Source organism: Eschrichtius robustus, chromosome 17 (genome assembly GCF_028021215.1).
Source record: "Eschrichtius robustus isolate mEscRob2 chromosome 17, mEscRob2.pri, whole genome shotgun sequence".
NCBI lineage: Eukaryota > Metazoa > Chordata > Mammalia > Artiodactyla > Eschrichtiidae > Eschrichtius > Eschrichtius robustus.
In genome coordinates this window covers 83,510,187-83,531,731 of record NC_090840.1, presented here as the reverse complement: position 1 = coordinate 83,531,731, position 21,545 = coordinate 83,510,187, and the positions used below count along the sequence as shown (strand labels likewise).

General features: G+C 43.9%; 1 protein-coding gene across 2 annotated transcripts in view; it reads left to right on the top strand.

Moving 5' to 3' along the window:
* The window catches only part of TRAPPC9 (trafficking protein particle complex subunit 9), a 522,236-nt gene that overhangs the window by 99,510 nt on the left and 401,181 nt on the right, over window positions 1–21,545 (top strand). For both annotated transcript variants that reach the window (XM_068525830.1, XM_068525829.1), the window contains one exon: window positions 18,175–18,301. In XM_068525830.1, coding sequence (XP_068381931.1) covers window positions 18,175–18,301 — 127 coding nt within the window. The remainder of the gene's footprint in view (window positions 1–18,174; window positions 18,302–21,545) is intronic.

Here is a 21,545-nt window from a genome sequence, read left to right as displayed (position 1 = left end):
GCAAGTGGGGGCCACTCTTCATCGCGGTGTGCGGGCCTCTCATTATCGCGGCCTCTCTTGTTGCAGAGCACAGGCTCCAGACGCGCAGGCTCAGTAGCTGTGGCTCACGGGCCTAATTGCTCTGCGGCATGTGGGATCTTCCCAGACCAGGGCTCGAACCCGTGTCCCCTGCATTGGCAGGCCGATTCTCAACCACTGCGCCACCAGGGAAGCCCCATTTTTTTTTTTTTTTTGGATGGGTGGTGCTGTATTCCTGTTGTACTGGTTTTTTGCCTGAGACGTCCAGTGCTGGAGTTTGCAGGCATTTGGATAGATCTGGGTCTTGGTGCTGAGATGAGGTCCTCTGGGAGGCCTCACTCCAGTTGATATTTCCTGGGGTCTGAATTTCCCTGTTAGTCCAGCAGTTTGGACTTGGAGCTCCCACCACTGGAGCTCGGGCCCGACCTCTGGCCTGGGAACCAAGATCCCGCAAGCTTGAAGACAATCTGGGCAGTTGAAGTAAGGGCAGGAAATTCCTGTACTGTGTTTTTTAATCAGTGTTTTTTAAAGTTGAAGTATAGTTGATATACAGTGTTGTGTTAATTTCTGCTGTGCAGCAAAGTGATTCAGTTATACATATATATGCATTCTTTTTTTAATATTCTTTTCCATTATAGATTATCATAGGATATTGAATGTAGTTCTCTGTGCTCTACAGTAGGACCTTTTTATTTATCCATTCTATATATAAAAGCTAGATTTTCAACACCTGTTTCTTGGATTGGTGCAGTAGACTCCTAACATCATGTCCTGTTCCTTCCTTTGCTCCTTTGATCTATTCTTCACACTGGAACCAGAATTATCTCTCTGAAACACAAACTAAATCACATCCTTCTGCCCCTTAAGAAGCTTGCGGTGACTACCTGTCCTCCGTCTAGTAAATTCTCAACTCCATCTCAAGGATGCTCAGGATTTGATTCAAACCATCTTTTTAGCCTAATTTCATACTTTCTCTATCTGCGTAATCTGTATTTCATATATATTGGGACTTTTAAAATCATATGTTTTTTCATGCTGTTCTGTGGTAGCTTGCTCTGTCCTTGTACTTTTCCTGTTTCCCATCTTATTAAGAGGGTAATAATTCCTTCCTCTTCACCTCCTCATTACCTTGCTTAGTTCTCAATTAAGCAGTGTTTCATTATGTCCTGAGATCAATTTTGCCATCTGGTTCCCTCACTAGATTACAGGCTCCTTGGGGATCAGACTGTGTCTTACTTATACACCTTTCATCTTTTGTCATTTTGGACAATGCTTTTACCAAGAAGATAGTCAATAAATGCGGAACTGAATTAACTTAACACTACCTTTCCTGAATTTTTTCTTAGTATGTATTTGTTGAGACCCCACCAGTTGTAGAATGAGGCTGAGGAGTTAGGAGATCTTGTTGTCCTTGAAGATGTGGGGATCCAGCTGAGTGCTTTAAGGTAGGGCTTTTCCTTTTGTAGGGCAGATACTTGATATTTGTTAAAGGGATGTTGAGTGAAATACGAAATAGTTTTAGAAGAAGGGGAGCTGGCTGAGCCTGGCAACTGATTACAAATGAGAGCCTGGTGGGGAAGTGGAAGGCACACTGACCTAGAATAAAACCTTTCTAAGCTTCAGTTTGCTAACCTGTAAAACAGGGAGATCAGGGGCACCTCTTCCTTTAGGTTTTCGGATGATTTAATGAGCTAAGACGTGGAGAGTGCTTCGCACAGTGCCTGGCATGTAGTAAGTCCTCATTAAATGTTGGTCGCTGCTGCTGCTGTGGTTTCTAAGTGTTGCCAAGGACAGCTGTGGGGCTGGGAAGGGCTGTACGTGTCCTTACAGTAAACACCTCTGTCAGAGTGGGGAACCTCAAAAGCTCCTTACTCCATTGATGTTGTAGGGTGCTACTTTCTTCACTCCTATGTAATGTTGATAAATAAGCCCCGATTTTTCTTTAGAAAACTTTCTGAAAACTCAATTTTGAGTAGTTTTGGAATAATTGTTATTATACAAATAATGTGTGTTCCTTTTAGAAGTCTTGAAATGTATAAACAGAAAGGAAAAAATCGATTATAATCCTACATGGGCAAACACACAACACTCTTAACGTTTTAGTGTATTTCTTTTGTTTCATTTTCTATTTAAAACAAATTGGATTGATTTTTGAAATTTCATTTATTTCAAAAATATTATCTTGAATTCTGATTTTCCATGTATCGTAAGACATTTTTCATATTATTGCAGACTCTTTATAAATGCCGTTTTTAATGATTGCATAAATTTGCATTATGTTTCTGCACCATGGCTTATCCAACCATTACTTCATAATTGGGTGTGCAGATTCTTTCTAATTATTTATTAAGTGTCTATTCTTAAGATCATTTTCCCTTCTGGGAGTTATATTGAGATCTCTAGAGATATTTAAAATTTTTCTAGGTAGCGTTTTAAATAGATGGTTAAGTAAAAGCTGATGGCTTAACATCATTGCCTTTCGTTTTCTTAGAGCATGTCTATATGCTTGAAAAGAACAAGGGAAAATATTTAGTCTCCTTGTCTACTTGAATGATTGCTTCTCCGGGCCTCCAACCTGTCACTATGTAAATTAAGTGAAAAACAAGTATAAAGCAACACTGATAGGAAGCAGTAAATGTGGCTCAGTGCAGGTTTATCTGATTCAATCAGTCTCCTGTTACGGAGAGGCCTGTTTTCTTGGTACATGACAGGGCTTATTCTGTATCTGCTGGTTTGGCAAGATCATTCATCTTTGTAGTGATGGCACGTGACTCTTTCAGCCTTTGTAGTTGGACCATTATGCTGCCTGGATGTATTTGCAGAGTGAAGAAAAGCCAAGTTGATTTTTCTTGCTTGTCAGGTGCTTAACTTGCTGGATATCACGTTTCAAGATATCTGTGTTTTCTTCTGTATTTTCACATATTGAGGCAATCTGGGTGGGCAGCACAATGAAATGGAAAAAGCAAAAAGTTTGAGCTCATAGCTCTGAGTATGAATATAATTTAGCAACTTATTACTGGCATGACCCCAGGAGAGTTCACGTGACCATTCCAAGCCTCAAATTCCCTATCTGTAAAATGGGCACAATGATGCCCAAGGAAGTCACTCTGAATGGTGGGAAGAGCACTAGGTGTGAGGACCCTGGACTTGAAATCTCAGCCTGCTCACTGGCAATGTGACCTCAGAAAAGAGATCTGGGGGACTTCCCTGGTGGTCCAGTAGTTAAGACTCTGTGCTCCCAATGCGGGGGGCCTGGGTTCGATCCCTGGTCAGGGAACTAGATCCCACACACAGCAACTAAGACCCAGCACAGCTAAATAAATAAATAGATAGATAGATAGATAGATAGATAGATAGATAAATAAATAAATCCATCCCATAAAAACAACATCACTATCACAGCAAAAAATTATAATTCTTGGGGCTTCCCTGGTGGCGCAGTGGTTGAGAATCTGCCTGCCGATGCAGGGCACACGGGTTCAAGCCCTGGTCTGGGAAGATCCCACATGCTGCGGAGCAACTAGGCCCGTGAGCCACAACTACTGAGCCTGCGTGTCTGGAGCCTGTGCTCCGCAACAAGAGAGGCCACGATAGTGAGGGGCCCACGCACCGCGATGAAGAGTGGCCCCTGCTTGCCGCAACTGGAGAAAGGCCTCGCACAGAAACAAAGACCCAACACAGCCAAAAATAAATAAATAATAATCAAAATACCAAGAACCTCCCACATATTACATGTTAAAAAAAATAAATAAAAACAACAATACCAACACTATTAAAAAAATTATAATTCTTTAATAACTCATTAAAACATTTAAAAAAAAAAAGAGAGATCTGGGATCTTGGCTAAGTGTTCTCATCCCTACAGTTGGGCTAAGGGTAGCGTGTTGCTTACTGGGTAAGTGGTACTGTTGAGTATGACAATGCAGGGGAAGCCCCTCTGGGGCACCTGGCTTTTATGCTGCTGCCTGTAGGTGCTTTAACTTGCTGCCCAGGGGACCAACCATCACCTACTCACTTCCCGCCTGATTCTTAATTTGTTGCTGTTGGGTTCCTGCACCCACTAGTTTCTTTTGAAGATGGCAGATGAGCATGTAACTCCCACATGTGGTGATGGGTTTTTAGTCTCATCCTAATTGACCTTTCTATCCTTTTCACCTCCATTTCTCTTCTTTCCAGAAAAACTCATCTTTTGGCTTCTTGAGTCTCATCCTGAACTTCTAGGATTGTTTCTTTTCAAACCCATTTACTAGTTCTTCTTTTCTCACTGCCCTTAACCTCTGTGTTCCCCAGAATGTTGTCCTTAGACCCTCTGTTTTCCTTCTGTCACCTTTACACTTCACCTAGGAAATGTCATCTTTGCTGATTTTTGTGGTGCTTGGGATTCCATCTTGTTCTGAGTCTACTTTCCTAATCATCGTCCAACAGCTTTTTGGGTCTTTTCATCCTTCTGGGTAGTACCTGCATGCTTCACATTCGACATGCCTAAACCACTGTCTTCAGATCAGATGACCCCTGACTTTTCTCTTATCCTGGGTTTGCATCTTGGTCAATGACCCTGTCCTCCACCTGTCACTCCAGAGCCCTTCCTCTTGGTGACAGGCTTGTCTCCCACATCCTCTGCAACGCCTGTGTCCATTTGGACATCAAATCCTTTTTACTCTAAATCATAAATAATACGTAGAGTTAATTAGATTGTGGCATCCTTGACTGTGTCTAAATATCTCTGTATCTACAGGACCTTTTACCATGCTTGGCACATACTATTATTAGTTTTTCATTGATATTTTAAAAAATTGTTGTAAGATAGACATAAAATTTACCATTCTATTTATAAGTGTACAATTCATTGGCATCTAGTGTATTCATAATGTTGTGCAGTCATCACTATCCATTTCTGGAACTTTTTAATCATCTCAAACAGTAGCTCTGTACCCACTAAACAATAACTCTCATCCCTGCTACCAGCCCCTAGTAATGTCTACTCTACTTTCTGTCTGTATGGATTTGACTGTTCTAGGTACCTTGTATAGGTAGAATCTATATAGTATTTTTTCTTTTTGTGACTAGCTTATTTCCCTTAGCATAATGTCCTTAAGGTTCATCTATGTTGGAGCGCAGATCAGAATGTTCCTCCTTTGTAAGGCTGAGTAATATTCCATTTTACGGATATACCAAATTTTGTTTATTCATCCATTGACGGACACTTGGGCTGCTTCTCCGCTCTTGGCAGTTTTGAATAAGGCTGCTATGGACATGGCGTACAAGTATCTGTTTGAATCCCTGCTTTCAGTTCTTTTGGGTAGATCCCCAGAAGTGGAATTGCTGGATCCCATGGTAACTCAGTGCTTAACTTTTTGAGCAACTGCCATACTGTTTCCCGCAATGACTGCTCCATTTTACAGTAGTGCACGAGGATCCTACAGTTGTCTTCTGCGTCACTCCATCATGTTTCTTTTTATGACCAAAAGAGAAAGTAAGTAATGCTCAAAGTCATCATTAAGGATGTTTTCTGACTGAATGGAGAGAAGTTGTTGAGACGTTAGCATGTTGGGAACCGCTTGCCATGGGTGTCAGAGCATGGGGTTAGGGGACAGGCAAAGTGATCACCTGATCATTAGTGGTTGAGGTGCTTCGTGGTCATTGCTGCTGAGGAGGCATACAGGCCACCTGTATGTTATGTGCCCTGCCTCTGAACCAGCAAACCAAATATGACAGAACCGAGCACCAAGTGGAGGCCCTGGGAAGTAATGACTGCAGTGGTGTTTAGGGCCTTCCTACATTAATCCCCACCTATTAGAAACTACCCTGATTTCTGTTTTCTATTTGTGAATCAGTGCTTCCCTCTTAGTGGCCATTGTACTGTAGAGGAATCTGAATCCAGTCCTAACCTAATCAGGGGAGTATCATTCTCCAGGCATGTTACAGTTTGTCTGGTGAAACAGGAGGACAGGCTTGCTTGGTGCTTTTGAGAAAGACGCTTTCTTGCCTTTTTGAAAAAGCTTCCCAAAGCTCCCCTGGCCTCTCTCTCACACACGCCGTGGACATGCATGAGCAAGCATGTCCTTCCTGGGAGTTGTCGGCAGCCGTCTGCGTCCATGAGGAAGAGCTGACACCACTGCAAGTAGGGCGGAGAAAGGGAAAGAAACTGGGTCCTTGATAATGTCCCTGAGCTTCTGAATCAGGCTGACCCTGAAGCCTGACCTTGCGCTGGACTTACAGTTCATTGAACAAAGAAATCCCCTTATTGTTTAAGCCAATTTCAGTTACATTTCTATTACTTGCAATGTAAAAATGTGAAAATTACAGACCTTAATCTTGGTAATGTCAATTAATATGTAAAATGGATAAATGACTTGGATCTTTAAAATAGCACATTGGTGTAAATTCTATCTATGAGACCCTATTTTTTTTTTTATTTTAGTTATTAATTTTTGTCCATGTTGGGTCTTTGTTGCTGCGCGTGGGCTTTCTCTAAATGCGGCGAGCGGGGGCTACTCTTCGTTGTGGTGTGTGTGCTTCTCATTGCAGTGGCTTCTCTTGTTGCAGAGCATGGGCTCTAGGCATGCGGGCTTCAGTAGTTGTGGCACGTGGGCTCAGTAGTTGTGGCTCGTGGGCTGTAGAGCACAGGCTCAGTAGTTGTGTCACACGGGCTTAGTTGCTCTGCAGCATGTGGGATCTTCCTGGACCAGGGCTCGAACCTGTGTCCCCTGCATTGGCAGGCGGATTCTTAACCACTGAATGGTGGGAAGCCCCAGTGAGACCCTATTTTTGAAGTAGGAAGGTCTGGGAAGAATTAATGAACCTCATATTACAAGAGCAAAGGGTTTAAAAAATGTTTCCTGGGTCATGATTTTCTATACACTGATTTAAATTTACCATAACAATTATTCTTTCAGACTAACCCAGTGAATTTAATTTCAGGTTAAAGGTGTTGACATTATTTTAGACTTTTAAAAGCAATTATATTAACTTACAAAATAACTGTGTTTGGTATTATGAATTAAAAATGTAACAAGGAGATAAGACTCAAGATGGAGACTCACAGCCATGTTACTCTCCTATCTGGTTAAAGAGTTTTGAGTTTCCACAGAATACAAAGGATTATAGTGATTTTCTGATCAATTTATTTCTTTGCCCCAGGCTTAATTTGGGTTCATTTTGTTTCCTGGGTAACTTTTAAAGCCCATCTACCACGTTACAGAACATTTGAAACTATGCTGTGGGTTGGACCTGAAAACAGCAGTTGTTTGAAGAAAAAAATGTACACCATTTAGGTGTTCCTACCTAACTCGTCATTAAAAAGATGAGAAGATGTAAATATGGTCGTGCTTTACTGACCTTTCTGCTGTGTCTTAGCTGCTTAGATCCATGTATTGATCTGTTAATTTAAGTCGTAGCTTTTATTCCTAGAATTCCTGTTTGATTATTTTTTGTAAGTATCAATTCTCTAGTGAAATTCATCATCTTATCTTTTTTTAAAAACCATATTAATTACTTATTTTAAAGTTTATGTTCGATGACACCAATATCTGGGTCACTTCTGGGCCTGTTTCTATTATCTGTTTTTTTTTTTAAATTGGTCCCGTTAATTAGTATACCTAGTCATTTTTCAGTTAAATGTTGGATATTATGTAGAAAACTGCAGGGTTCTTTATGATGTCATCTTCTTTCAAAGAGGATTTCTCTTCTCTTCTGGCAGGTAGCAGGAGGGTGGATGACTTCAGTCTAGTCAGGCACCAAACTGGCTTGAGGCTCCTTGCAGCAGTTTTTATAAGGTCTGGGCTTACCCCCCGACTCTTATTGTGCAGCCCATTGTGGGTGGTAACCGAGAACCTGGGAAGTTTCCTGGGGTCCCTTCTCCTTGGTGGGTCCCTAACTCTCACATCTGTCTCTTTAGTTCCATGAGATTGCTGAAAATTTCATGCTGCTTCTGGTATATAATTTGATTTTCTTTTAATTGTTTGTCAGATTTTGGTATTGGGGCTATGCTTGCTATATAACACAGGTTGGAAAGTATTCTGTTCTCTGTTTCCTGAAAGAGTTTGAAAGACTTTTTTATTTCTTTCCTAAATGTTTGATAGAATTAATGAGTGAAGCCATCTGGGATAGCAGTTTTTGTGGGATAGTTCTTGATTACAGATTCAATTTCTTTAATAAATATGGGGTTATTAAGAGAGTTTTTTCTTGTGTCGTTTTTGGTTATTTTTCCCCTAAGGAACTTGTCTTTTTCATCTCAGGTGTCAAATTTGTTGGCATATGGTCACTTATGACATTCTCTTGTTGTCCTCTTAATGAATGTAGGATATGCCCCCTTCTTATTCTCCAAAATGGTGATTTATGTTTTTCTCCTTTTTTCTTGATCAGCCTTGCTAGGGGTGTATAAATTCTATTAATCTTTTCAAAGAACCAACTTTTTGGATGATTTTTGAAAATCGTTCTCTGTTTTCTATTTCACTGATTATCTCCTTTCTACTGACTTGGGGTTTAGTTTTGTGGTTCGTTTTTTTTTTCGTAGATTTTACATTGGAGACTTAACTTATTTTGGGCCTTTCTTCTTTTCTAATATCAGCATTTAAAGCTATTAATTTCCCTCTAAGCGCTGCTTCAGGCATATCTTACACATTTTGATAAGTTGTATTTTTACTACCATTTAGTTAAAAATATTTTAAAACATTTCCCTTGTGTTCTTTTGGACCTACGTGTATGTTGCTTAATTTTCAAGTATTTGGAACTTTGGTAGATGTGCTGTTGTCACTGATTTCTGTTTTAATGATGTGTGGTTAAAGTACATACTGTGTATGATTTCAGTGTATTTAGATTTATTGAGAATTGCCTTATGGCCCAGCATATGGACTATCCTGATGAACTGTCTGTGAGCCCTTGAAAAGAATTTGTATTCTGCAGTTGATGGGTATAGTGTTCTATAAATGCTAATTAGGAGAAGTTGTTTGATAATTTGCTCAAATCATCTACATCTTTATTGATTGTCTGCTACTTTTAATTATTTTATTGGAGGGGTGTTAAAGCCTCCAACTGTAGAAAAATTGTGAATCTTTCTATTCCTTTAATTCCATCAGGTCTTGCTTCATGTATTTTGAAGCTCTATTATGGAGTACATATATATTTAGTATTTTTTAAAATTGAAGTATAGTTGATTTACAATGTTGTGTTAGTTTCTGGTGTACAGCAAAGTGATTCAGTTATACAAATATATATTATTTTTCATAGTCTTTTCCATTATGGTTTATTATAAGATATTGAATATAGTTCCCCGTGCTATATAGTAGGACCTTGTTGTTTATTTTATATATAGTAGTTTGTATCTGCTAATCCGAAACTCCTAATTTATCCCCCCCTCCCCTTTCCCCTTTGGTAACCATGTTTGTTTTCTATGTCTGTGAGTCTGTTTGTTTCATAAATATGTTCATTTGTATCATATTTTAGAGTCCACATATAAGTGATGTCATACGATATTTGCCTTTCTCTGACTTCACTCACTTAGTATGATAATCTTTAGGTCCATCCATGTTGCTGCAAATGGCGTTATTTCATTCTTTTTTATGGCTGAGCATTTAGTAGTATTATACCTTCTTAATGAATTGACTCTTTTTTCCATTGTGAAATGTACCTATTTATCCCTTTGCTTACATTGAAATCTCCTTTGTCTGATATTAATATTGCTGCAGTAGATTCATTATGTTTACTTCTTGTGTTTGTGTGGTATGTCTTTTCTCCCCATTCTTTTATTTTCCCTGTATCTTCACATTTAAAGAATGTTTCATAAGAGTGTAAAGTCCATGTGGTTAGGTCTTGTTTTTTTTAATCTAAGTCTTATATGGATGAGTTTAAGTCCACCATCTTGATATTTGTTTTCTGTTTGTCTTTGTTTTCTTCTTTTTCTCCTTTTCTGCCTTTATTTAGGAGAATAAAATATTTTCTGTGTTCTATTTTGTCTTCTCTATTGACTTTAAAGCCACATCTCTATTTTTTTCTTACTTGCTCTAGAGATTACAGTGTGCATCTCTGACCACAGTCTACCTTCAAATAATATTATACTACTTCCCTTTTTGTACTTGGTGTATTAAAGAACAGTGGAGAGTGAGGTGAATAATGCTGACCCTCAGAAAAAGGCGCTGCCTCTTCTGTCGGCTTCACTGTCGGATCCTTGCCAGTCTAACGTGTAGCTGAGCTGGGCATAGGCTTTGCTGTGGCTCACTGATAGCTCATGGCGTTTGGAGGGTGGGGTCAGGATTAGACCTTTTACAGGGCGTGGGCTGTGAGTGCAGGGGAGACTGTGGGGGTCCCCCTGTGCTTTACAGCCAGCCGCCAGCTTTCCCACCACAGGCCATCGTTCTCTGCTCTAAGCCAGTTGGCGCAGTTGGTGGGTTTAGGGGGGCTCTCTTTGGTCTCCAGTCCCACTTCTGGCTTTCTGCATTCTGTGTGCTTCCTCTCCACCCTGCCTCAGCTTTCTGTAGGCCACTTTCTTGCACGCAGTGAATGTCCCTGGTGCCTTGGAGGGATATCTTTCAGCTCCTCTGTCCTGCTCCGGCCTTTAATGGCCTTGGCCTTGGAGGAAGGGGTCCCTCTCATTCTCCTGCCCCGGGCTCAGCAGGCCTCTCTGCTTTTACTTGGAGAAAGTGCATCGCACCTCAGTGCACCTCTCAGCTCTCCTGGCTTGCCCAGATTTCTGCGGGCAGCTGCCTTACATCTGGGGAAGGTTCTGAGCACCTCAGGAGGGGGTCTTCCTCTCAGCCCCCAGCCTGCAGTGTGCTACACCCTCTGCGAAGGCCCAGGGGAAGGATGAGTGTGTAGACTTGCTTGGTGACTGGGCTCCTGTGAGTTGGAATCCATTGTCCCCACCATGGGCAGTTGGGAGTAGTTTGTGAAAAGTTCAGCTCTTTTCTCCTTCCCTTCCTCTTTGTCTGACTCCCCATTTCCTCCTACTGCTCTGCCAGGGACGAAAGCAGCTGTGGGTCTTCTCTCCTGGGAAAGGCTTGCCACTTTCCAGAATTTAGTTCATTTACGTTCCCCTTCTGATGGGTTTTTAAAAGGCCCCTATTATAACTCATGCAGCTGTTCCCATAGTGTGGCAAGGCCATCTGGTGTCACTCTTTCCGTTTGAACTGCCCTCTCTTCTGAGTCCCTTTCAGATGGATTTGGCAGGCTTCTGTCCGGCAGAGCTGATTGGAAAAAGCCCCAGGGGAACCCGTGCAGTGAGTCCGGGGACCCGGCTCCTCCCGGGCACCTGGCTCCGGGCCCGCTGGCTGGGTGACATGCAGTTGCTCTCCCTGCCCCATGAGGATGCCGCCGGCTCTGCTGGCTGCTCAGCCTCTTGGCGGTGGTTCTCTCCATGCCTAGAATCCACACACACTCCCAGGGATGACGTGGATGCAGGAACGGGGTTCATCTTCATGAGTGCCCCTTCCCTCTGGACTCTCAAATCTTTGTTGCCTTGACAACTCTCCAGTGCCCCCTCCTCTTCTGTAATACTTTTCGTTAGCTCTTTTACTTCTTGGTGGGAGTGTTGTTTGCTATGAGCTACTCCAGAAGTGGAAGTTGTCACAGTGGTGTTTGTAATGGAGATTAACTTTTTCAAGGCAGTGAGGTGCTGTTGGATGAACAGGTGTAGTGTTACAGAGATCCCGGATTGAGGGTGATCCCCACCTTCCCAGACTACTGGTTTTGTGGCTTTGAGCTCATCACTTCCTCTTCCTGAAGCTCACTTATGTCTTAGTAAAATGGCATAACATACACTTATTTGTGAGTGGAGAATCATAATCTTCACAGTCCCTAATGTCCCTTTCCCTTGAAGGGAACTCAGAGTGAGTGCAGGCCTCCCCACTCCATCCCTGGAGAGGTAGAATGATTTACCTGATGGCAGGATTGGTCCCAGTAACCAGTGTGATCCGCTCTGCTCTGCTTCCTCTCGGGAAGTGCTTCTCTGTGCTCAGTGCTGGAGGTCAGGCCTGGCCTCCCCTGGGTGGGCGGTAGGGGCGTGCCCAGTTCAGCACAGCCTGTGTCTAGGCAGGAAGGTCTATCTGCCCAATTCTTGGTGTCAGCGAGGAGTTGCACTTTCTAAGAAACCGTGTTGTGGCCTGTAGCATGGTCTGTACATGGTAGTAATGGTGATATTTTAGCCTCTGTCTTTTCTCTTTGTTTTGTTGTCAACTTATTTTTAGAAACGAGCTGGACAAGAGGGGTCCTGCTTACTGGGACCCTCTAAGAGGTCTCAGCATTATGATATGGAAAGATCAATAATATTCTTATGAAAGCAACTCAAAGACTAACTGTGTTTTTTATTTCTATAAGTGAAGGTGTCAGATTCGATCCTCAAAGTATCATTTCAGACTGTATCAGGCCATACCTGTATTTTTCCTCTGTATTCTTTTTTGTTTTTTTCCTCCTCTTCCCTGTATTCTTTTTTTTTTTTCCCCTCCTCTTCCTTTAGTTTTCTTATTTCATATTTGGAAGAAAAAATGTACTTTTTTCTCTTATTTCTATTCTCTACCTGTTTTTAATATCATAACTGACTTAATGTGCACATGGTTGTCTCAGATTATTACTTAGAAGAGACAAGAATAGACAAACTGTAAAATCATGATGTGCTGGTTTTCATGTCAGGGTCAAGTCTTGAAATGGCAAATGGCCTGTGATCAAAAGTTTTGGTGATCATATTTTCTGCTTCTATAAGGAACATTCTAGTTTGGTGGCAACTAGGCGTCTATTAAAAATGTTCTGTTTTCATGATTTCTTCAATTTCTGGGTTGGAAAAAACTCTCAAGTGCATTAGGTGCTCTAGTTGGGCTGAAATAATTGTTGGATGTTTTGTTTGGAATTGAATAAGATCTATTGATGTTATGGGCTAAATGTCTTTGTCCCCTCCAAATTCATGTATTGAAGTCCTGACTCCCAGTGTGATTGTATTTGGAGGTGGGATCTTTGGGAGGTGATTGGGTTTAGATTAGGTCAAGCGGGTGGGACTCTCATGTTGGGATTAGTGCCCTACAAGAAGACGAGGAGACACAGATCTCTTTCTCCCTCTGTGCCCATGCACCTGAGGAAAGGCCAGGTGAGGACGCAGTGAGAAGTGGATGTCTGAAAACCAGGAATTGCATCCACTGGCACCTTGATCTTGGACTTCCCAGCCTCCAGAACTGTGAGAAGTAAATGTTTATTGTTTAAGCTACCATCCCTGGTCTTTCGTTATGGCAGCCAGAGTAGACAAAGATGGTTGATTTATAGTGAAATTAATTAAGGAGTCATCCCTTCCCACTGACCACATCACGTGCTTAGGAGAACGTTCAGGTTGATCACAGGCTTCATTCCAGTTTGGCACACGGAACAAAGGTGAGCAGCCACCATGGCCTTGAGCTCTCTTATCCGTTTTGGTAGCTCCGGCTCTCTGTGGTCAGGCCTAATCTGTGGGGATGGGAAGACTCAGTCAGCTGGGATCTGAGTCTCAAATCTGTTCCTCTCTGTATGACCTCGAGCAAATCATTTCACTTCCTCAAGCTCGTTAAATATTTTTACTATGAAATAATTTCAAACATAGAGGTGTAAGGAACAATAAAATGAATCCGCACGTAACAGTCACCCAGATTCGATGGTTATCAAGATCTTTATATATTTACTTCATCTCTTACTTTTTCTATTTGTTGAATTATTTTAAAGAAAATCCCAGAGGCATCATTTCATTTCACACCTTCACTCTTTAGTATGCATTGCTAAAAACAAATGGACATTTCCTAATATAACCACAATGTTAATGTTATACCCAAACATTAATAATTATTTTTGGTAGCATTTAGCACTATTCCACAATCAAATTTCCCAGGTTGTCCCTGAGTTCATTTTTATCACCTTTAAAAGGGAGATAATAATGCCCAAGCTCTCCCTCCAGGACAGGAATTTAGTGGGAGGGTATACCTACTTTGCATGAAAACGTTTTGAAGTTCTGCTGTGTGCCGGGATCCCTTGCCTTGAAGATTTTATACTCTGGAGAGCCTAGTACAAGATTCGGTGCAGAGCACGTGCTCAGTATGTGTAATTGTGGGTAAGGACTGCAAGTATTTCTGCAGTGCTTTGTGCTAAGAACAGTGCTGGTCCCTGTGGACGTATTGTAGAAGTGAAAACTGCCTGCAGCAGATCTGAGCTTAGTCTGTCATTTTTTGCCTCTGAGTGTTTCTACATTTCTTCCCTTGGACACGAAGCCTCCTTTTCTGCCCAGCAACCGTGTATTCATCATCTGTTGTCAGTAGTGAAATTTCTACAGCAACTGTCACAAGTCTCTGAGGAGTCCTATGTTCCAGAGAAGGTCCCGCATTGAAGACCTGTGTAAAGTATCAATATTTGACAGTCAGTGTACCGCAAAGCCAGTACCGTCCTCGCCCGCAGCAGTCCCCTCGCCTTTCCCATGGCAGGTCCCTGTGCTGCCGCATATGTCCTTATTCATCCTCCGTCCGTATTTTTGTCATATTTTCCTTATAACATAGCAAAAGGTCCAAATAACGCACTCATTGTTTTTGCTCTGAGTCCCAGGACCCTTGGCAAAGACCAAATGTTGCCTCTTCTATAAAACCTTCTTTGGCCAAATTACATGTCCCATGTGCTCTTCTCCCAGACTTTGATCCTGCCTCTCTGTAAAGTCACTGATAAGGAGTCGTAATGTCCTCTTGACATCGTGTGCTCTTTCAGCTTGGGACACCCCAGAAGTAGAGCCTGTCGTGCTTCTGTGTGCCTGGTGCTCAATGCTGTGGGCGCATAGTAGGTGTTTGATGGAAGCTGAGTGGATGAGGGCTTGAATGAGTAAAGTCAGGTAAGGTTAAACAAAGAGGAAGGAAAACAGTAACTTGATGAGTGAAGAAAAAGTGATACAAGTAGTAGTGAGTGGTGGAATGCATCACATGATTATTTCAGCTGCTTGTGGAAGTAGAAAACACCTGGAGAAGAATCACCTCGGTGGGGGCCACGGTCCTTAGTGTCGACACGTAGCACCCAGAGCCCCTTTGTGGTTCCCACCGCGTGAGGTGCACAAAGAAAAGGTGAGGAGGTGGTCAGCCTGCACAGCCTGGCTTCTGCTGGTGAATCAGCGGCTGTTACTCTGCACTGTGTGGACGGAGCACCTGTGTTCATTTTATTATTTTATTTTACTCTTGCCCGCAGATTGATTCTGTCCTACCTCTTTGGATAAATGAGACCAGCCAACTAACACATAGCTCTTTAACACCTTTTGTCATCTAAATACTCTTGACAAATTAGGGGAAAACCAAAAAGGGTGACAAGATGCTCTCCCTTTAAGGAACTTGTAGTCCAATGACCTTGATTTTTAGCTGTCAGAACTTAAACAAAATTTAAAGAAAAAATCACAGTCTCACCACTTAAAAAATTTGGTAAGCGGACCTGTGTTCTGTCAAGACCTAGAGAGACAAGGAGAATCTGGTGGCGTTGAGCAGCCAGCCTCCAGATTCTGATCTCTAAACACTGAAAGGATCCTGCGCTCCTTGGAAAATGGATTCTAGGCCTGAGGCTGGAAATGAGCCAGAAAGATAGCAAGCTGTTGACAATCTTGGGCCTTCTCTAAAGACATAGGAACCAACCTGCAAGGGCTCCCACTGGCCGAAGATGGGACAGTTTGAACATCAAAAAAGAATGTGATGGAAGCCAACTGAAATACCAAACATATAAAAATCCACCAGTGCATGGTGATACTGAGTCATATACGACTTACTGGTCATCATTGGAGGTGGTAGGGACACCAGTTCTCTCTCCAGTAAATGAAGGGAAAGACTCATTTGTCAGCCCTCCTTTCTGTGTCGTCTGTTTCAGGATCACCAAACGGTTGATGAGGGAAAATCCTTTTTAATTAGAGAATTAAAAAATTACCACTTTGTAATCCTTGATAAAAATAGATCTGGGCAACAATGTACAGCAGATGCTCAAATCCATCAAGAGAGAGGTTGATGAGAACTTTCTAACGGATGGACCACACTGACAATTGAACATAAGCATTTAACCCTGGAAACCCCACTAAAGTGACAGTGAAGTTGTCAGGTAGTGGGAAAGCAGGGAAGAGGCCCCAGGAGGCAGCGGTGCTCTGGGGGTGATGTGATGAGGGCCATGGCGGTGGGAGAATTAGCTGTAAAGCATCTCATGAGTTGATTGTATCCCCAGATCTCCTTCTCTGCTCCAGAGGCAGGTGGCTGTCCCTCTGCCGTCTCCGCAGAAGATTAGTATTTCGCCTGATGGAATAAAAAGAAAGCATATGTGCTGGAGTCACAGGCACAGCTGGAGAGCAGGGCCCTGTTGAAACCGAGGGGAATAAATGCATATGGGGCGTTGACCGCTTCACCTGGCTTCCACAGCCAGTCTTATACCCCACATGGGAAAGTCTTCCAGCGAACAGTGCCCGAAAGAAGAGGCTAAAGCACAGACACGGAAGGTTCCCAGAAGGAGATCCTGCAGTGAGGCCCATGGCTGTCTGCGTCCCCGTGTGTCCGTCCTGTTCTCTGCAGCCAGCTGAGCAGGACACCCCGGGTACTGTTCCTTCTTGGGTAACTTTGCAGGTGGCATCGGGCGTCATTAATAGGTTCATTCCTTTCTTCATTTCATCAGGGTTTACTGGGAGAGCGTAATTCAGCCTTATAATAAGGTACCTAAACCACGAGTGCTCTACCCAACATTAGGCAAATTAAGTCACTTATATGTTATCAGCGGGAGCCCCTTGGGAGATTTGTCACCTGTAAATTGAAGATGATTTGATTATTTAAAGAATTTTGTTCATGCTGCAAATTAACATTACTGTGTCATATCCAGATTAATTCTGGTTGCTTTTCTGCCCTCCTGCTCTCTAAGGAATGATGCTTAGACACAGAAAAGCCCCGTGGCACAGTTAACCCGTTAATATATCTGCCTGAGATCTAGGCATTCTCTGCCTGGATCTTGTTTTGTGTGGTCGCCGGTCAGTGGAGCCTGCAGCCTCACCGAGCAGCCCTGTACCACTCTCTGTGACATCCTCGCATTCCCTGCAGGCACCGGTATGACGGTGGTGACGGTGTCATCGTTCTTCTGAGCTCAGTCTCATGTCCACCAGCCACTGTTTTTAATTCACCCTTAGAAATTCTTTAGATGGGAGGTTAAGGTTTCCCCTCAGGTGGTCACACCACGGATGGGGAAAGACCAAGCCATGTACTGGAACCTGGTCTAACTTCATGGCCCGAAGTCTCGCCCGCATGGCTGCGCCCCTCTGTCCCTCTTCTCTCCAGGTCCTCCACCCTCCCTGCCAGCAGTGACAGGAAACAGGCCAGGAGCAAACCCCCGATTCCTGACTCCTGAATTCTTCCAAACAGTGTGGGAGTGAGGAGACCACAGGCTGAGGGCCAAACACGGGATTTTTGACATGACCTTTAACTTCAGTTGGGCTCGGTTTTCTCGTTTGCAAAATGGGCACAGTTGATGCCTGCCTTCCCGAGTTACTTGGAGTTTTCCAGCAGGAAGCGCCCTTGAGCTCCGGAGTGTTACAGAGCCCGTGAGCACGTGTCTAGGGTGCGTCATGGGTGATAAGCAAACATTATTCACTATTACCTGCATCCTCTTCTCCTCTCTCCTAGTGAAAGGGACGGGGATGGGGTGGAGAAAACCAGCCTTATCTCACAAAGCTCTACTTTTACATAAAAATACTGATTTGTAATTATTTGCTTAAATATCTGTTATACAGATGGACTGTACACTCCTTGGGGACAGGGCCTGGCATTTTGCTTGGTACCTAGTAATTGCTGGAAAAATATTTATTAAGTAATAAAATATTCTTCAGTCCTGCCTGCCCATTGACCTTCTTGGAATTTGATAAGGATTCATTATCTTGGAAAATGAAATCTCCTAGAAGATGGTAACTTAATTTCCTTTTTATCCACAGGCCCTTAAATGGAGCAGCTGCTAGTGATTATTTAAATAAATTGAATAAAGCTGCTATTTTCTTTTTGTCTCTTTTGGTCACTGCCCCTTTATTTCTATCAGAAGACTGGACTCACTGGACTGTTAAGGATTTGGGTTAAGAATTTTATTTTTGCTCAAAAAAATAAAATAGAGCAAAACAACCCTCCCCACCCCCCCTTTTCTTTGGTTTAATTAACCTTTATTTTGTTTTTATTTTCTCATCAGAAAAAAAGGACGTGACGCAAAGCCTGGAGAACTATACCTCCAAGTGTCCCGGAACCATGGAGCTCATCACCCTCCCCGATGGCCTCACGCTGCCCCCGGTGCCCTTCACCAAACTTCCCATCGTCAGGTAGGACAGGCTGGCCGGGGTGCGGAAGGTGAGCTTCGCTCCCAGCGTCTGTCTTTGGTCTGATCAGGGATGCAGATCTTTAGAAGGGTTCCTGGTTTGGGTTGGCTGTGTATCTGGTCTGTCATCTCGTTAAGTCGCAGCCCGTTAAGTCTTATAGACGAGAGAATCAGGCCAGGGCCATCGCAGAGCTGCCATGGTCACGTGCCTGTCTGCCGGCAGAGCCCCGCAAACCCGTGTCTGCCCGGTGCCATGGCCGAGATGTGGCCCTCTGTGCAGTGGAGACCAACCAGGCCTCGTGGCGCTCGCACTTACCCGCATCCGGTAGGGCCCACTTCCCTAGACTGCTCACCCCTGCGCACAGGCCCGGGGGAGCGCCTCCACCTCGCTTGCGTTGTGTGGCTTACAAGACCATCTGTGGCCTGCTCTGTCTCCAGACTGACTGTGAGCCCCTTCCTTATTCCCCGGGACCCCAGCCCTGCACAGCCTTCTGGAATCACTGCGTAGGCAGAACGTGCGGCGGGTTTCGTTCCTCTGCTCAGGCTCCGCCTTCTGCTTGCTGTGCCTTTCCCTCCCTTGCTCTGCCTGGTGGCATTCAGGCATCTTTCAAGATTTAGTTCAAGGATTAGCTCCTCCATAAAGGCTTTTTCTAGAGCAACCCAGATAGAAATAATTACACCTTCTGTATAAATTACCAATTATTTCAGTGCAAAGAGTAGAAAACCTAGCAGTGGATCACAAATAAGAGGTGATTTTTCTTATTTATTAAGAACTTGGAAACAGGTGGCCTCTCTGCAACTCTGTCTTTACCTCCTGATGACCAAATGGCTGCTGCAGCTCCAGATAACACATCTACATCCAAGACAGGATGAAGGAAGAAGAGGCAGGGCCAGGGAGCCTATCTTTTGTTTACTAGGAAAGCAAAAATGATCTGGACAGATTCGTAGTAGGCTTCTGCCCCAGTCTCCTTGACCAGGAGTGCATCTCGTGGCCACTGCTAGTTGTAAGAGAGGCTGAGGAAACACATGTTTAGCTCTCCCAGTCTCTGTAATGTAGGTGGGATAGGGAGAAGGGGGTCAGAAATGGTGCTGGGTTAGCCAGCCGGCCAGCAGTATCTCTCATGTCTTTCTTCTGTTTCATTTACAGAACTTGATTATACAATACGTCTTTGTTCTTTTTGACTGAGGGCTACCTGAAGAGGGCTTTGTCTTTGTAGCCCTTGGGTGCTCATGTGTGTTGAGCAGATGAACAGATCTATCCATCAGAATCCTTTGCATAGCAGTTGGCAGAATACCTGACCCAGACTATCTTAGGCAAAAGGGAATTTATGGCACATATGCCTACAAAGTCCAGGGGAGGGATTCAGGCAGGGCTGGAGCCAGGCTTCCAGCCCCTCATCACAACCTGTCTTCTCTCCTCTCTCAGCTGTGCCCTCTGCAGTGAGGCTTTAGTCTCAGGCCCCAGGTGGCATCAGGGTGGCAGCAGCAGCTCCTCATCCTGCAGCGTCCAGGAGAAGAGAGAGGCGACACCTGTGGGAGAAAGACGAAGCTTCTTTCTCTCAGGAGCCTCCACAAGTGCCCTTTGCTCTCCACTGCCTCTGCTGGCGTTATGGACTCAGATCTGAGTCCCTGCTCCCAGCCCTGCGTTAGCCATTTCTTCCAAGAGCCCTGGTTCTTTCAATGCAGAATGGAGTTTAAGTTAAGATGTGGGTGCTGTGTGTGATCCTTACTGTCGGGGTGTTGCTGCTCGCAGTGGATAGAACTAGGCAGTATCTACTTATATACATACGTTACTCACTGCATGTTCATGTCCACGGTTATTTCTGCATCTGTTTCTGCGTATTGGAAACCGTGAGTTCATACTGATACCTTCAATTCCACCCAACATCTTAGGGGGTCCTTCTGGTTTTCTTATATCTGTAACTCCCTTCTCAGACTGGGGGAAACCTGTCTCCCATTAGCCTCAGTATGGTTACTCATTTGGTCAGTTCCCCTGCTGGTTACCAGTGGTTATCAGGTTGACCTCCCTCCCCATGGGGAGCTCTGATGGCCATGCTGTGCTGCTGCCACAGCCCCCCAGGCCCCTCTTGCCCCACCCCGGCCAGCGTGCCCTCTGCCCTGTCGCCTGCTCAGATGCATACCTGGCTCTGCCCTCCCTAATGGACTCAGGGCTGAATTGCTGGGGCGGGAGGGAAAGGGGAAGGAAGCTTCTTTCCCATCTAGTCTCATCAACAAATAAGCTTGCCCTTCAGATCTTAGTCTGGCGTGAACTGGGCTCACCCCAGAATGGTTTCAGGTAATTGTGATGCAGGTACACATTTTGCCGTGTTTTCATAAAACATTTGGGGCAGCTCATAGAAATGTTATGTTAAAAATAAAGTCACCAGAGTGAAAGGTAAGTAAGGGTCCTACATAATGGCTGGAGATGGGGAAAAGCATGATTCTATTAATCATATGTCAATAATATAACTAACAATGGGTATAGGAGGAAATGTGATTGGTTACAAGACTCTCTGTCTCATAAGCAGACACAAACCAGTCACACTGGAGAAATACACCTCTTCACAGTAAGGAGACTTGTGGAAACCCCTCTTGTGGGTTCTCTTAAAGAGAACGTATTGACTAATGTCCTCAAAAATATCCCTACAAAAATCTGAAGCAGGTTCTCATGGTTGTTTTGTTCGTGGCATTCCTCAGTGCGGACTACAGGCTTGATGCCAGAGGGGGTTGAGTACACCCAGCTCTCCCAGGGGACAGAGTAGTGTGGTCCAAACATGCAGCTCTGCTGTGGACTGTGTGTATGTGTCCCCCCAAAATTCATCTGCCAGTGACCTAACCCCAGTGGGATGGTATTTGGAGGTGGGGCCTTTGGGGGCTGATTAGGTTTAGATGGGGTCACGAGGATGGGGCCCCCATGATGGGATTAGTGCCCTTATAAGGAGATGAAGGGACCAGAGCTCTTTCTCTTCGCCACATGAGGATACAGTGACCATGTCCGTGAGCCAGGGAGAGGGCCCTCAGCAGAACCCAATCATGCCGGCACACTGATCTCAGACTTCAGCCTCCAGACTGTGAGAAATGAGTACTGTTTAAGATGCCCAGACTGTGGAATTCTGTTAGAGCAGCCTGAGCTAAGACGAGCACTCTAATACAGCAGTCTGGACTGTCCCAGCCATACGTAGCGTAATGGACGGACTGTTTATACATCAAGCACTCCTTCATGAAGGTGATTTCTCATAAGTCGGCTT